Source organism: Nakaseomyces glabratus, chromosome L (assembly GCF_010111755.1).
Source record: "Nakaseomyces glabratus chromosome L, complete sequence".
NCBI classification, from domain to species: Eukaryota; Fungi; Ascomycota; class Saccharomycetes; order Saccharomycetales; family Saccharomycetaceae; genus Nakaseomyces; species Nakaseomyces glabratus.
Window position 1 is genome coordinate 444,710 of NC_088962.1, and position 16,781 is coordinate 461,490.

The 16,781-nt window shown below is 36.4% G+C and overlaps 7 protein-coding genes across 7 annotated transcripts; 2 read left to right on the plus strand and 5 right to left on the minus strand.

The window, feature by feature from the left end:
• Positions 1–165: 165 nt before the first annotated feature.
• NUP1 (FG-nucleoporin NUP1) lies at positions 166–2,787 on the minus strand (the record flags this gene model as incomplete). The annotated part of the gene is made up of 1 exon (XM_448938.1): positions 166–2,787. One exon carries the CDS (start codon positions 2,785–2,787, stop codon positions 166–168), a length of 2,622 nt encoding a protein of 873 aa, XP_448938.1.
• A 571-nt stretch (positions 2,788–3,358) lies between these two features.
• Positions 3,359–4,126, plus strand: NOP15 (rRNA-binding ribosome biosynthesis protein NOP15; the record flags this gene model as incomplete). The annotated part of the gene is made up of 1 exon (XM_448939.1): positions 3,359–4,126. One exon carries the CDS (start codon positions 3,359–3,361, stop codon positions 4,124–4,126), a length of 768 nt encoding a protein of 255 aa, XP_448939.1.
• Positions 4,127–5,633: 1,507 nt separating this feature from the next.
• Positions 5,634–5,999, plus strand: CYB5 (Cyb5p; the record flags this gene model as incomplete). The annotated part of the gene is made up of 1 exon (XM_448940.1): positions 5,634–5,999. The coding sequence occupies one exon, from the start codon at positions 5,634–5,636 to the stop codon at positions 5,997–5,999; it is 366 nt and encodes a 121-aa protein (XP_448940.1).
• A 651-nt stretch (positions 6,000–6,650) lies between these two features.
• On the minus strand, positions 6,651–9,385 carry DBP2 (DEAD-box ATP-dependent RNA helicase DBP2; the record flags this gene model as incomplete). Its single annotated transcript, XM_448941.1, has 2 exons — positions 6,651–7,021; positions 8,122–9,385. The coding sequence occupies 2 exons, from the start codon at positions 9,383–9,385 to the stop codon at positions 6,651–6,653; spliced, it is 1,635 nt and encodes a 544-aa protein (XP_448941.1).
• An 862-nt stretch (positions 9,386–10,247) lies between these two features.
• RPC19 (DNA-directed RNA polymerase core subunit RPC19) lies at positions 10,248–10,661 on the minus strand (the record flags this gene model as incomplete). The annotated part of the gene is made up of 1 exon (XM_448942.1): positions 10,248–10,661. One exon carries the CDS (start codon positions 10,659–10,661, stop codon positions 10,248–10,250), a length of 414 nt encoding a protein of 137 aa, XP_448942.1.
• Positions 10,662–11,116: 455 nt separating this feature from the next.
• On the minus strand, positions 11,117–11,608 carry GVI51_L03707 (uncharacterized protein; the record flags this gene model as incomplete). Its single annotated transcript, XM_448943.1, has 1 exon — positions 11,117–11,608. One exon carries the CDS (start codon positions 11,606–11,608, stop codon positions 11,117–11,119), a length of 492 nt encoding a protein of 163 aa, XP_448943.1.
• A 2,317-nt stretch (positions 11,609–13,925) lies between these two features.
• On the minus strand, positions 13,926–15,854 carry GVI51_L03729 (C2H2-type zinc finger protein; the record flags this gene model as incomplete). Its single annotated transcript, XM_448944.1, has 1 exon — positions 13,926–15,854. One exon carries the CDS (start codon positions 15,852–15,854, stop codon positions 13,926–13,928), a length of 1,929 nt encoding a protein of 642 aa, XP_448944.1.
• Between the last annotated feature and the right edge of the window lie 927 nt (positions 15,855–16,781).

Consider the following 16,781-nt stretch of genomic DNA (forward strand, 5'->3'; position numbering starts at 1 on the left):
GATATGATGTGATGTGCGACAAAAACGTAAAATGCTTTTTATCAGAACTGAAAAAATAGAAATTCTAAAAGAGATGCATGGTACTTAATATGTAAAAGATGAATTTTGGAGGTACACTGGTACCTCTTGATTCTATAAATTATAAGTCGAGTGGAGTTTAGAATACTATCTTCTTGGGGCTCTCATTCTGGCAAGTCTTCTTTGTGTAAAACCTGGAGGTGGAGTAGATTTCTGTTCAGATGCCATTCCCATTTGTGGGGCATTCGTAGCCATGCCATTTCCCATACCGGATGTGAATGGATTCGCCATCCCACTAACTGGAGCACCAGCGGTGTTCATGCTTGGGTTGCTATTCATCCCACCACCAAAAATTTGCTGAGGTTGAACAGAGGCCGGTTGTGATGGAGCAAACACTGCGGCCGGATTAATGTTGGACGATCCAGACATAAAGTTGAAATTAGGTGTCTGAGCAGGTTTAAATACCTGGGCTGGTTCTTGCGGTTGAGGATTTGCTCCCATTGGTGCATTAAAAAGAGCATTAGGTGTGGAGATTTGAGGAGCAGGTGTCTGTCCAAATGGTGTGGGAGATTGACTGGCTGGAAATGTAGTAGGTGGAGCCGATGCATTTGGCTTACCAAAGCTAAACGATGATTGTGCACCGGAACCAGGTACTTGATTGGGTGCTGAATTGAAACTGAAAGCAGGTTTTGATTGCTGGCTTTGTGCTAATCCAGTAGATGACCCAAATACCGAACTTGGAGAAGGGCTTGCCGCGTCGTTTTTTAAAGCAGCCTTACCAAACTGAAATGTAGGCTGGGATGTTGTTGGGTTGGCTGCTGTTTCTGTGGCTTTGGAACCCAAACTGAACAGACTGCCAGTACTAGTCTGTGCATCATTTTTTGGTTGAGTTTCTGATTTTGTTGCAGAAAATGTAAATGAGGGCGTTCCTGTACTTTTACTTTGCTCTTGTTTTTCAGTAGATTGAGATGACCCAAATCCAAAACTTATTGCCGGCTTGTCTTCACTTGGTTTCGAAACTTTAGCACCAAAAGGTAAAGATAAAGTTGCAGCTGAAGAATCAGTTTTAGTAGATTCATCAGCTGGTGTTCCATTTGTATTCGCGTTTGCTGGTTTCAAAAACGAGAAATTGGGCTTTGTTGAAGACTCATTTGTTACAGGAGAACCTGAGTTATCATTGGAAACCTTTGGCCCAAAGTTAAACAGTGGCTTTGTTTTATTTTGCGATTGCTCATCTTTCTTTTCATTACCTACATTGCCAGAATCCGTGGTAGCCTTTAAACCTCCAAACAACGGTATAGGTTTGTCTTTTTTCTCGTCTGATTGAACTGGTGGTATACTAAAACTAAATACTGGTTTTTCAGTAGCTGTGGTGCCCTTGGTTGAAGTACTTTCTGCTGGTTTCGCACCGAATGAAAATGAAGGCTTCTGTTGCGATTCAGGGGCTAGGGATGTAGCCTTATTTCCGAAGCTGAAGCTGGGAACTTTATCATTACCAGAGGACCTTCTCTTTCTCTTATTATCCCTCTCATCCTCTTCATCATCAGATTTTTCTTCCCTGTTTTTATTACTCTCTGAAGAATTTAAAGTAAATAGAGGTTTGATCTTACTACTGATATTGGTCTGCGAGGCATTGTCGGCTTTTGTCGTTGCGTCAGATTCACCAGAGAGACTACCTGAAGTGCCAAAACTAAATTTAGAAGAAGTATTTCCAAGCAATGTTTGGCCTGGCTTTTCTTTATTAAGTCCAAAACTAAATGCCTTTGGTTTGTCCATTGCCAAACCAGTTTTATCATTTTCAGCAATGGTTGCTTCTTGTTTCTCTGTAGCATTGGTTTTGTTATTGCCAAAACTGAACAAAGGTGCCTTAGGCTTTTCAGAGTCAATAATATCAGTCGTTTTGTCTATATTCACTAATTGAGGTTTATTTTTAGATGGTAATGTCTTTGAAGGGGTCTCATTAGAGTCTTTTATAAAGTCGAAACCAACAGTTGGTAAAAGGACGTTTTCTTGTTTAGGGAGTCCTGTTGGTAGTTTGCTTGCGTTTTTAATAACAGGTTTTTCTGATAAGATGTTAGATGAGGTACCATTTGCACTGGGTTTTTTAGCTTTAGGAATGTTGAATAATACATCACTTTCTGCTGAAGTTATTTTCTTCGTTGAGTCTGGTACTTCGATGAGTCTATTAGATAGTGGGGTATTGGCTTTCTGAATCTCAAAATTAATTGGTGTTTGACGTTTATCCTCTTCCACAACTAATGTTTCGCTTTCATCAAATTCAGAAGGATCGTACTCATACATAGCAGACCATTTATTTGATTTGTATGAATGTTTTGGTTTGGTATCTGTCTTCTTTAGTAACGATTTGAATTTTAACTTATTGTCTGGTTTATATGATTCTTTATTGTTTTTTATCAAAGCACTCAGCTCCTTGAAATCTTGCTCTATTCTTTTTAATTGCTTGTACTTTAGAAGCTTCAGTCTTTGTCTAGGAAGAATAGGCAGCAGAGGCGGCCTCTGTCCCTCTGTGCTGTGTACTGGATCAAACAGGATAATTGAGTCGTCACTATCGTGCTTACTATAGTCCAAGTTTTGTTCTTCAACGGTGTTCAACAGCTTCCGTCTCTTCTTACCCTCGCTATTTCTATCACCACAATTGTCTGATTTGGTGGTATCGCTGCTAGATCTGAACAGAGACTTGAAAGTAGAAGATATTGATCTTTTAACATTGGGACGCTGCGACTTCTCTTGAACAATAGATGTATCCATTTTTTTTTCTCTTCTCCTGTGTTAAATATATCTGTGCCGTACTAATATCTGTATTGGGGCCTATGTGTCCACGTCGCGGGTTAGATGAGAAGGATGGCAGCTAATATAGTTACAATAGGCTATAGTTGTACTTGATTTTGGGAATGCTGGTAGCAATTACACAGGTAACTTATAGCAATATGACACCTTAATCAATTATAGTGTTGTTTGCTCTGAACAAACTTTGGCAACTTGAAAGAAATTTGGGAAGCTTGGTATAGTGTCGTACTTAGGGATTTGAATTTGATCAGTCATGATCATGATATATTACAATACAACCACCAAGAGGGCAAGTGTAAGAAAAGTATAGCAACTTAAAAAAGATATGAAGACAATCGTCTAAAGCTGGCCTTGTGTGACTACATTTTGAAAGGAGTGAAAAGTATGTCTATTCAATAGCAATTGTCACATCACTCAGTACAGCAAAGTTCATGTGATTACCTTACAATGCGTATCCTTTGAGAAAAATCGTCTTTTCGCAGCTCATCGCAATTTTTCACTGCGAACCCAAAAAAAAAAATTTTGCGATGAGATGGGGCTATCTGCAATGCTCTGTATAGGCATCTATATATTATGGCGTATTGTTATAGTTTGTAGATATCATCCCATATCTGGTTTTAGGAAGGGGCTAGAATACCAGAGAGAAATTACAATGGCTAAGTCTACTGATAAGAAGAAGGTTGTTGCCAAAGAGGCGGAAGTTCAAGAGGATGCCATCAGGTTAGAGTCTGGTTCTGATCTAAGTTCAGAGTCTGGTGAGTCCGAATTGGAGGTTAGTGAATCTGAATCTGAGGATGAGATTGAAGGTATGGAAACTGAGCAAAGCGGCCACCATATCAAAAAGTTGGATACCAGCAAGAAGCAGAAGGCTACCAAGAAAGATGATAAGGATTCTGATATCAGTGGGATCATTTATGTTGGTAGATTGCCAAAGGGTTTCCACGAGAGGGAGCTAAGTAAATATTTCAGTCAATTCGGAGACTTGAAAGAAGTGAGATTAGCACGTAACAAGAAGACTGGTAACTCTAGACACTACGGTTTTGTGCAGTTTGTTAATACCGATGACAGTCGTGTTGCTTATGATACCATGAACAACTATCTTTTGATGGGCCATCTACTCCAGGTACGTCTGTTGCCTAAGGGAAGTAAGATTGAAAAGCTGTATAAATATAAGCAAAGGGCATTCATGTCTCCGCCAAAGGCCAAGAAGTCTGCTAAGGAATTGAAGAAACTGGCTGAAGAGAAACACAAAGAAAGAATGGAAAAACTTTCTAAGGCTGGTATTGATTATCAATATTAGAAAGAGGGAAGAAATGTTTTAAAGTTCTGTTATTTTATGGCATGAAGTATCTTGCATTTTAGCATATTCCAAATACAATAGAAAAAAAATCAGAAAATATCTCCAGTTTTTTAGAAATTATCACATTGATTGCTTTTTCCTCTGTTGATAATAGATAAAGACTGGCATTTGTACAATACTATAATATACAATATAAACTATTTTAGAGTAAGTGTAATAGTTTAAAATTATAAATCAATCATCGATTCATAGAAAAATCGATAACAATATCAATGAGTATACTGCTCAGAGGTTATATGCATGATTATTTGAAAGATATTGTCCTTTTTGTGTTGTGTATCATATTATTCGTCATACTCATCAAAGAAAACTATTGCTGAGTAAGACGTAAGCACATAACTCTATATCGGTTTTGCTGTATGTATTGTGTCCTTGAAACATCTTACATCTTAGACTTACAGTGTAAGGAATATCCAATACAATGGGCCCTCGTATAATTAAATCATCCCCATTGTTCTACCCAAGGCTATTACTATTATACTGTTTCTGACAATAAATGCGATAAAAGGGATGGAGAGAACAGAAACATAGTTAGTGTTATTATCGGTAATAACACATCCAATGAGTTTTACGACTGGTAACCCGTCAGGATCCAATTACTACACAAAGTTGGAATTATATCGCTGTTGAATACTTTATCGGACCTAAAGTCACATGATAACCTATAAAATTGAATGTTAACCATCACGCTTTTGTTATGCAGAGGTAACCACAGAAGTTTCTAGCCCAAGTTCCAGATTATCTACAACACACTTCAACGTTACAAGAGTATCTTCGGTTAATGATAAAGGATCAAAGTGGAAGACAAGTTCTTACTTTGAAAAGGTTCCCCTCCCCCCATCCGTACCGAGCCATACGAATTAACTGTAGAAGAGGAGACAGAAAAAATTTTCAAGTTATTGCCAATTATGTTATCAAGCATGGGTTTATGGGAAAGATAAAAAAAAAAAAGTTTTATGGTAAACTCGGACGTAACGGATTCTTTCTCGTCCATTATTGAACAATGTAGCAAACGATGGATATTCATGGCGAAGCAGCTCTCCTGCCAAAATTTTGTTGTGTACCTGGACCTCTAGACCTTTGTGAAGAAAGCCAGAGACGAGGAATTCAGTGCATGAGCTTAGCGAGGCGAGGTGGTAAAGACGAAAACTTAGAAGGAAGTTGCTAAACGACCGATTCTGTTTTATCGGTATAGTAGATAGGACCTTTGTGCAGTTCCCTCTAAGACGGTTTTTATATGCTACATATTTAATTTTTTTCCATCTATACTGCATTGTGAAGAAATTATAAATCACAATTGAAATTTTATAATTACAAGAACTATATAAGTCCAAGCACTTATTACCATTTGTTGAATTACTGGACATCCTTCTGATTAGACCCTTCTAGTAGGAAATCAAAAACTCAATCAAAAAGATACAAACTATTATCAACAACTATAAATAAAATGAGCAAAGTTTACACTTACAAGCAAGTTTCTGAACACAACAAAGAAGGTGACTGTTGGATCATCATTGATGGTTCTGTCTATGACGTCTCTAAGTTTCTAGATGAACACCCAGGTGGTGATGAAATTATCTTTGAACACCGTGGTACCGACGCTACCGGTGACTTCGTTGACATTGGTCACTCTGATGATGCTTTGAAGATTCTAAAGACTTTGAAGATTGGTGAAGTTGATCCAAACAGTGAGCGTGTTGTCATTGACAACAGAGAATCTGATATGGTACAAAAGTCCACCGAAGGTGGTGGTAAGTTGGTTATTGTTCTAGGTCTACTAGCACTAGCTGTTGCTTACTACACTCTAAACTAGAGTAATCCGCACATCAAATTCATTCTATTTTTTATGCAACCAATTAGTCACTACTCCTAGGAGTAATCAATTACTCATATCACAAAATATTCAAATAACTAGGGTTTCAACTGGTTATTGAACATTCACCCCTAATTCATTTCACTGATATTGTTTTGGTGATGGTCTAAAGCAACATTAATCCTTCACAGTTCAGGTTTTTTATTTCTTTTATTTCACTATTTTTTTCAAAACTTGAAATTGAATTTATTTATTATGACAATTTGTCAATATTTAAAATCACGGCATATATTTTATAAATATTTTATAAAAACTACTTATCTTTAATGTACATTACTATTAAATTAACCATTATTTTCTCTTAAAGTATATCCTTAAAGGAAATTAATTACTTTGGAGCCATTTGATCACTTTCATGCATTAGCGTATGTTAGCTAGGGTTGTTATTAAGACAAAAACATTAAAATTCCATATGGGTAAAATTAAAAGATAAATGTTGTCTATCAATTACTAATTATATAACACAAAAGTTATCCTAAACTGGAATAATTATGATAAAAATGAACAAATAAATAGTATACAATAAGAAGTTATTATTTCTTCCATCTAGTGTGATCAACGCAGAGACTCTCGCTTTCTTTACTGAAAACCTTATCTTCTGTTACCCCAACCACCGTCTCTAGATCTGTTAAAACCACCGCGGCCACCACGACCACCACCACGGCCACCGTAACCACCACGGCCACCACCGTAACCACGACCACCACGGCCGTAACCACCACCGTATCTTGGGTGAGGACCACGAGGTCTTCTGTCATACTTCATTAGTTCTTCAGGAATGTTTTGCTTAGCTTCTCTCATGATCGAGATCAAACTGGCACCTAGAGATTTGTTATCTTCGGTGAAGAAAGAAATAGCGGTACCAGTGGCACCAGCTCTACCAGTTCTACCAATTCTGTGCACATAATCCTCAATGTTACCTGGCATATCATAGTTAACAACGAAGTTGATACCCTTGACATCTGTATAATTCCAATCATTTGAAAGATTAATAGATACTTTGAAAGGATGGCAAGTAAAATTGACATCATTTAATAGTAAAATTAAATTCAAAATCAAAATTTTGTTAGTATATTATTTCTTGGAGATTAATGTAACATTGGTTTCCCAACATACATTGCTCACGTGACAGTACTAGATTTTGACATAAGGTTTACTCCTTAACATTTGTGATGGACAATAATTTTTACAATTATGTTTAAGTATATTTAGCTTATTATATGTGCACTCTTAAGGGAGGATATCTAGAGTAATCTTTTCTGATGAAAAAACATGATATAGAATTTTTGTATATATATATTTCTTGCATGTGATAGACGCTCTGCATGGGCATGCACTTAATATTCTAAGCCAGTTAGAATATAAATTTGATTAGATCCTAGGCCAACATCTGAAATTCGTACGTATTCATAAAATGAATAAAGCGTAACGTCGAAGAAACCTAAGGTATTTATCTTAATCACCCATAAAAAAGCCATACTTCCCCACTCTGACGCAAGTCATATATATTCAATTAATCCCAACATTTTCTATAACGGAAATAACATCAGACTTGTACGAAGAACCACCTTCAGTTGTCCAATAGAAACTATTCCCTTCATAGAAGTAACTCAATATAGTAACCTATGCCCAAGTATTAGGTAATACTCCACAGAATAATTCGTGAAAGTTCCCTGTTTCAAGAGCATTTGTTACCGCCTATAATGTTTTTTAACATTCCCCCGAAAATAGAACAAATCAACTATCATGCTATTCAAATTAAGCATTTTATAGCTGAATATATTCCTAATTTTTCTTGTATGCACATTAGCTAAATACTAATCATCATAAAAAAGAATCTGAAATGCATCCACATAACAGACTTCAAAAAAAAAAAAAAAAAAAAAAATCAAAAAAATCAAAATCAAAAAAAAAATCCCAAGCATAAACAAATTCTGAGGATCATTAGCCTCAGTACAGTTTTCATTAAGCCAATGAATTTTTCAGGTCATTAAAGTCATTATCATCATAATCGTAAAAGTTAGTACTGTCGTAAACAAACAAAAAAATTAATAAAACATACCAATACCTCTGGCAGCAACATCTGTTGCAACCATGATTGGGGAGTTACCAGTTCTAAATTCATTTAGAACCCAGTCTCTTTCCCTTTGATCTTTGTCACCATGAATGGCAAGAGCTGGCCATCCATCTTGTCTCAAGTAAGATGTAATTTCGTCACAAGTTCTCTTGGTAGAAGCGAAGATTAAAATCTTGGATTCCTTGTCTTGAGAAGCAGTGTCTAGATGTTTAACCAATCTGTCTCTCTTCTCAAACTCAGAAACAACTTCAACCAATTGTGTAATGTTGTGAGAAGCAGCCAATTCTAGAGAACCAATTTGAACCTGGATTGGATCATTTAGATAGTCCCTAGCCAATTGCTGAACTTCCTTAGGCCAGGTAGCCGACCACATCAAAGTCTGTCTGTCTGGTCTAATTTGGTCTACAATCTTTCTGATTTGAGGTTCAAAACCCATATCCAACATTCTGTCGGCTTCATCCAAAACCAGATAAGTAACTCTCTTCAAGTTAGTCTTACCTGCTTCAAGCATATCAATCAATCTACCTGGGGTAGCAATGACAATTTCAGCACCTCTAATCAACTCTCTGATTTGTTGACCTCTTGGAACACCACCGTAAACACATGTGTTTCTAATTCTAGAACTCTTACCAAACTTGGAACATTCCTTTTGAATTTGAACAGCAAGTTCTCTGGTTGGAGCTAGAACCAAGACAATTGGACCATCACCTGGACTCAAAAGTGGCTGTGCGTTGATGTGAACAATACCTGGTAAACAGTAGGACAAAGTCTTACCGGAACCAGTAGCAGCAATACCAACCATATCTCTACCAGAAAGAGCCATAGGCCAACCTTGACATTGAATACTAGTTGGCTTGTCGAAACCTTCAGCCTTAACTTCCTTTAAAACGTAGTCTGGGAAACCAGCTTCATCAAAAGTAGTGATAGGCTTTGGAATGTCGTGACCAGTAATGGTCATTTCAGATTCCTTTCTGAATTGAGCAACTTCTTGATCAGATCTGTTACGAACAACTTCATGCTCAACGTAAAAGTTCTTTTCAAAAGGAGGCAGATTAGGAAGTTCGGATTCCCAATCTGGCTTGATTAATTCTCTTGGACCATCATCGTGACGACCTCTTAGACCACCATGGGAGTAACCTTGGTTTCTGTCTCTGTTGTAGTCATTTCTATCGGAGGATCTACCACCACGGAAGTCACCACCACGAGAGTTGTAGTTAGTTTTGTTATATAAAGCGTCTCTGTAACCCATTTTTTCTTATAATTGTTCTTAATATGAGTTGATTCGTGTTGTCGTTATTGTAACTGATAGAAAGTAATTTAATTACAAAGTAAAATAAGTGAAATGAACACAAAACCCTGATAGGATTAACTAATTTTACTACACTATTTATATATTTCATTTCAATTGTTATGGGAAAGAAAAAATTTTCACCGTAAATGTGATGCCCATCTCATCGGGGCATCGCTGATATTCTTTTTTTTTCAGAATTCCTGCAAATAGTCAAAATTTGAAAATTTTCATAGTGGGACTTCTTAATCCTTTCTTTTTCAAAACCTTCATGCAGCTGTTTCTGTGAACAGTATGATCAAGTATCGGTAAAGGGCTCGATGAGTTAAGCTATTAGTTGGGATAGCCATACAAGTTAGGTCATAAGAGCTCGAGCATTGCACGATGGTATATACATGCTCTTGATTATAATTAACAGCGGGCTGAGTTGAAATGGTTTTCCTAGGTTATACTATGTTGTGCTAGAATGTAATATAAAAAAAAAATGCGTTCCATTATGTTATGTTAGTGTACAATATATATATTATAAATGTATGGTATATCAGAAACAGTGTCTCTACTGCAGGATGTGATTTAAATAATATTCTATAAGAACAGCAAACAATCTTTCAAAGTATCCTTACCATTCTTGAGAATAACATTCCTTTAGTGATGTCAATAGTCCTGAGGTACATCATAATGCCAGTGCAAATGCAAACCTTGCTATATGGCAATATGGCCGGGACTTCATATGGCATTTTCCGAAACTTTGTATATGCCATAAACAAATATAGTTGAAAAAAAAAACAAACAAACTCTAGTTTATTTCATTATGCCTGTGTTCTTAAGATTGCAATCTTTGAACAAATTTATCCTTGACAGCGTCACATAGATCAATCAAGTCATCCAGACCCTTTTGCAAAGCATCAACAGCTGTAATATTACCATACGTCTGTATTCTCAGGTTTAGCAGTTCTTCAGATGGATGTGGAATAGAGTAACCGCAGAATTCAACTTCTGGATTCTTCATAATGATATACCTTAGTGCATTACCCAAAGTATGATCTTCTTGTGCGATTTGGAAAGAAGCACAGGTACCATCTTCAGATGTGGCCTGTGGAAGTAACTTTATCTTAGTCTTTAGAGACTCTTCCTCTTGGTCCTCAATGTCTTCCTCTTCGACATTTTCCAAAGCACCTCCATTGGTCATCTCAACATCTTCTGATTCGGCCTTCGCTATCCTCTCTTCCGTAGACATTGTGTAAGTTTATAAATATGTATCTGTTACGCTTGAATTTCCGTTTTGCGTATTTCAAATGCTCAGAAAACACCAACTTTCAAAAACCTCTTCAACCTAACACTTATATTTGTGCTAACAAAATGTTGCGCTCAGTGGGAAGGGCCCAACCTCATCGCAAAATAAAGAATTTTTTTTTTTGATTTTTTTTTTTGGCAGAGAAGGACTATCATATTAAACGTATGTCACGATTATTATATCATCCAACGAGAGAACTTGGCATGTTTATCCAAGGATCTTGAGAGAGCATTACCCGGACAATAGCTCTTGTTGCCGAAAGGGAAAAGAATCCCGATTTTTTTCAACAGTGAAAAAGCCGGGTAATATGCGCGTCAGAGCAGTTACTGCAGTTTCTGTGTTGAGATGGAGCGTACTCAGGCTTTTTCTAGCCACTTCAGTCCTCGTATTCTGTATTACTAGAATATGAAACATGGGATGCCGGCAATGAAATCCTGCAGAGAGCTTCTGGCATAAATGGTGTTGCAAACAACAGGATGCGGACGTTCGATCTCCTCTTTTTTTGTCTTCACACTAACGAATATGGTGCACTCTTGTGTTTTGACACTGTAGCGTACGTAGCTCCTATATGCCAAGGTTGATGTACTTCTTTTGTCTGTGAGAATAGTGTATAAACCCGGAGAATGTGTCTTAGTGGATGCTGCAGAATAAGAAAAGAGACGCTTCAAGATACACAACCTGTCCTGTGTGTTTAACCCAGTGCTGAGCAATACAGATTGCATTACAGCATTATACGTAAAATGAGTTACCAGAGGCGAAGGGGGAATAGGAAAAGGTATAACCGGAGGCCTTAGTGAATTAAAAAGTGAAAATAACTTCAAGGTTCCGCTGTGCCGAGGACTTGGAGCGGGGACACAGTCTTTTTCTGACTTCGCTACGACGATTGCCATTGCGTCCCACCCCACATATAATAAAGATCTTTAGTACAATGCCTGGGGCAAGATAATAGGAAAAAAAAACAAGTCCCCCAAACCCGGGCTCTCACAAAAACGTAAACCAAAATTAAGAAAAAATAGGAAAAGTAGGAAAAAACGCTGGAGGGAAAAGGCATTTATTGATAATGGTCCAATACTATCATCCAACTATTTGTGATGCTGCTGAAATAGGATCCCATACCAAGAAAGAAGAAAATTTATTGAAATAAGCAAAAAGATACATCACGAGCTAATTGATTTACACTTTCCAAGCAAAAAAATGGTAATAATGAACTGTCACAACTAATTCAAAAATAGTATATGACCCTGCTATTACTATAAATTGTAGTTAATTACTAAAGGAGAAAAAAAATCTACCTGAGAATTGATATAAAATGTGGTTTGAATACTTGTTTTGTTTTAAAGTTTATACTCATCGATTGCTTCCTTGATAAGAGATTGTTGGTGCTGCGCTTTCAATGTAAGGGACAATCAACGCCGATTTCCTTTAACAGGGCTCACTTACTGTCCATGTAATTTTTGCCCGGTTTCTTGCAAAGGGAAAAAACACAGAAGAAAAATTTCTGCGAGAAAACATACAGACAAAGTAGTGCCTAGTTACGAAAAAGAAAAAAAATTTGTGCACTTTTCTTTTTGGTAACTGAGAATTTAGTCTCTAAATGTTAAAATATAATATAGTATAGTAGTTTTAGAATTGTAAAAAACCATAAAGCAAGCCATATACTTTAATCGCATTAATTTATACATAAATACAGATCTTATGATAATAATACCTTTAAAAGAAAAAAAAATTTAATAGCAATTTTTTTTCTGGATGAAAATATAACAAAAATATAATGTATCATTAATAAGTGCCGACTATCAAAACCATAGAAATGGTACTATACAAGTTACCATTCGGCTATGAGCTCAGAACATAGAATGATGTTTATTCAGCTATATTTTCCATGCCAATCATGCAGTTACAATTAATAGTGGTTCAACTGTTTAATAGCTTTTACAACAATCAGTTGAAAAGGTATATCGATTGTGCCAAACATATTTTTTATCAAACACTAAGAGTATACATTAACAGCAGTGATTACTCTAAAAGACAGACAAAAACAAACAACATTGAATGTTCAGCTATGAACTCAATTATCTCGTCGAATGGCTATTACTAACTTTGTATATTTTACTTGGATGCAAACCTCCAAACATGATAAAACGTTTATTCCAACAGCAGTCATTAACTCTAGATATGTGAACGCCGGCAACAGCGAAAATATCAATGAAAAAAAATTTACTGTTAAGTTGTCTTAACTTATATCGAAATCTGCAGTCAGGCTGCTTTGGAAAGACGGCACTTGGATTTCAGGCAAGTCAATGCCTTCTTAAATTCAGACGTATCTCTTTAATGGAGGTATTCATGATGAACAGACAGCTAACAATATACAACGTGCTGTGATGATTTATACTGCATTAACAAGAGTATTGGTGATTCTTTTTTTTTTTTAAGTATACGGAAAAACTATGACATTAAAGATTAAATATAATTTGTGAATGATGAAACACGAAATTATGGTCGCCAGTAAAGGACGATGAAATGAATATTAGTGAGAAGGAAAAACTACAACTATAGCCCTGAACTTATACAATTAAGTTTCTTTTTTGGAATGAACGAATATCTTCTTAACAATTGCATGTAGATATTGACGGCCTATATTACCATTCTACCCAAGTACACATGGAGTATATGTATTGAGTGGGGAATCCGATTAAGGTTGACGAGTTCTCTGGAACAAAATACACCACTAAAATGAACTGCCAATAAGTTTTCAATAGATGTGAACATTTTTCTATCCAACGACTACTACTTTCTGAGTTTAGTAATACGTGGCACATATTCGCCTAGCATTGAATATAGCACTTAAAGGAACAAAACTAACTCAGTGCATGGAAATTCTTGTAACTATCAGTTACAAATACTTAGATTGGGTGATATTGGTTCAAAACGAGGGTTATTGCTTAGCTTTAGGTTAAGGAAGATTTTGTTTGCTTATACCCCAGTACGTGAATTCATTTTAAAACGAGATAGAAGCTTGCTTAATTCAAAGTATTGATAATTGTTACAACGGGGAATAAACTTTGCTCTAATACTGCAATTAAAGGAAAGATGATGGTATGCTTCTTATTTTAGATCCTTAGAACATGTAAGGTCCTAATAGAAAACGAAGTGTCTTCAAATATGTTAGGTGTTCACCGAAAATGAAGATTAAAATATTCGCTATTATTAATTTGATGATTTACCCCTACCCTTGATACCTTTGTTTGAATATTTGTAAAGCGATGCAAAATATGATAAAAGCTCCATCTCATTTTGAGAGATGTTGTTCTTAGTCGGATCAGGATCCAATAAAGCAAGCTTTTGTGTTAGTTCTTTGATCGTTTGTGGGTGGTACTTATTTTGATGTGATTTCATGTTTCCCAGTTGCGAGAACCTTTTGAAGCAATTATCAAGCCTGCAAATATATGGCTTGATGGATTCATGCGTAAATTCATGAGCAGTTAGGTTTCCCCTTCTGGCAAACGTTTTATCACATTTATCACACTTAAATGGCCTTTCACCTGTGTGTAGCCGTCTGTGTGTACGTAGATTACCGGCTTGAGTAAATCTTTTACCACAAAATTCACACTCAAAAGGTTTATATCCCATGTGGGCTTTTATATGAACGTCAAGATGCGTCGATTGCGAAAACATTTTACTACAGTACGCACATTGATATTTTTTAACCTTTGGCCTTTTCTTTCTTGGCTTAGCGGGTTTATCTGGATTATTTGAGTCTTCTGGCTTCTTTATGTGTTTGGTGTACCGACCTTCTGGCTTTGGAACACCGCCCACAAGTTGAGCAGCATTTGGAAGTAAAATACTCTTTGAAGCATCATCATCTATTAACAAATCACCGTCCTGAGTTGTTGGTACTTGGCCCATGAATCCCTTTTGTCTTGCTTCTATAATCAACATCAATTTATCAATTGAGGTGGCACCCAATTTGGGACTCGAACTCTCATTAGGATCTTTCTGAGGTTGAAGTTCACGGTCAGTAACACCAACTCTATTGAAGCTGTCTATTTTACCTGGCACTGATTGACTTTTGCTATGCCTGGCAACATCAAGTGGCCCATTCTTCTGAGCCATTGCTTGTACAGCCTCATTTGAAAGAGTAGATGTCCGCTTCCCTAAACCAACCTCGTCATTATACCGTGCAGTCGCCAAGGGTAGTCCACTGGCCTCAATATAAGGTTTCAGATTCTGTGGATTAAATTGGCTGCTGTCAAAATATTCTGGATTTAACTGTTCGCTCGTTGTGTACATGCCATCTTTAAAAATCAAATTATTGTTGCTGCTGTTAATGCTATTATTTTGTGACCCAGCCGGTAGACTGTGTCCCTCTATTGGAAGTTGCTGACGATAATTCTTATTATCATGTGCAAAATCATTAGATTGATCAAACTGTAATGAGGATTTCCTTTGTGTGTTATATCCATATGTCGAATATGGCGTCGTAGCGTTTGCACCAGCACCATAAAAATTTCGATCGCTATTTACGTTTTTTTGGATCAGTGGGTTCATAATGTTTTCATACCCAGTGCTGACACTGTTCGTGTAAGGCCTGAACTGCTGTTGAGGTTGCTGCTGCTGCTGTTGTTGATGAGTAGCAGTTTGCTGATGAGCTTGATTTTGAGGATATGACTCTGAACTCGCATTTTTTGATTTTAATCCTCCAACAGTATTCTCCTTAGTTCCCTGTTGATATAGATATTGACTATTTGTAGGTCCCATTACGCCCTGTCCAACAGAACCACCACCTGGCTTCTGTGAGTAGTATTGCGCCATGGAATCTATTTGTGGATTGACAAAACTGGTTCTAACATTTTTATTATCCACTGGATTAAAGACTGAAGCTGGATTAAGAGAACTATCAAAATTAAAAAAATTATTATTCGGGTCATCTAGCTTGGCATAGTTATTCGTTGAACTAATTCCACTAGTACTGTTCTTACCGTAGGGAGTATTGTTGTTGTTTGCTAATGGCTTATTTATGTATGGTTGTTGATTGAAAAACATTTGATTTCTCACTCTAATAGTAGGTATGTCTCGTTGTCGCACTTCAAAGTTATTGGGTGGATAATTTTCACCACTTTCTGGATGGTCTGTCATAGAGAGAACTGGAAATGAAACTGAATAACACAAACAAAAAATAATTTCAATAAAGTTTCGAAAGTATACCTTTTCCTTATTTGATTTCCAATAGGATTCACTTTTCGTTCTCTATTTATTTAATCGTAAATTTTTCTTTTGTTGATTCTGTCTCCAGATTAATTAGTATATCTTAGTGTTAGCTTGCCTATCGGAATCTTTGAAATGAAGGAGTGTAATTTACCATGAACCGATATACTGGTACAGATGGCAAATGGAATGAGTATGGGGGGAATTAATAATATAATGTAATGTTACAACTTGTGATCGATCTGTGCTTCTAACCGTATTGGACTCAAGGAAGAAGAAGATTCAATAGTTTATTTCTAGTGAAATACCAGAACACTCAATATCAAAAACAACTATAAAAAGAAAAGTGAGCTTTCTTATTTCTTATGTTGAAATGGAAGCAAAATCCTTTTGGGGGCGTGATGCTTTATTGTTTATTATATCAAAACGATGACCTTGGTGAGCCAGATTTGTTAGTGAAATTATCAACTCTGGAACGTAGATAAACTTTTTGATCGTTGTCAAGGGGAATGCATATAGTTATTAACCAAAGGCTACCAGAAAAGACTCCAGATATTAGTAAGGAAGATGTTTTTTTGGGCTTGTCAATAACCTAACCTATCTTTGAAATGAAGGCTTTGTAAGGATTTCCAGTTTATTTCCACAGTCAGTATTGATATGAGTTGTTTCTAGATCTTTTCTAAAAGGATCAATGTCTCCTTAATTCGCGATATCAGTTATTAAGTATTAAGATATTAATGAGTAATGGTTACAGAAGAAGTGACGATTAATGATCCTTACCTTAATGCTTTCCTTATTTGCCGGGAATCAAACTCGGAGTACAGTTAAGGGCTCTTTTTTTGTATTGCTTTTTATTGC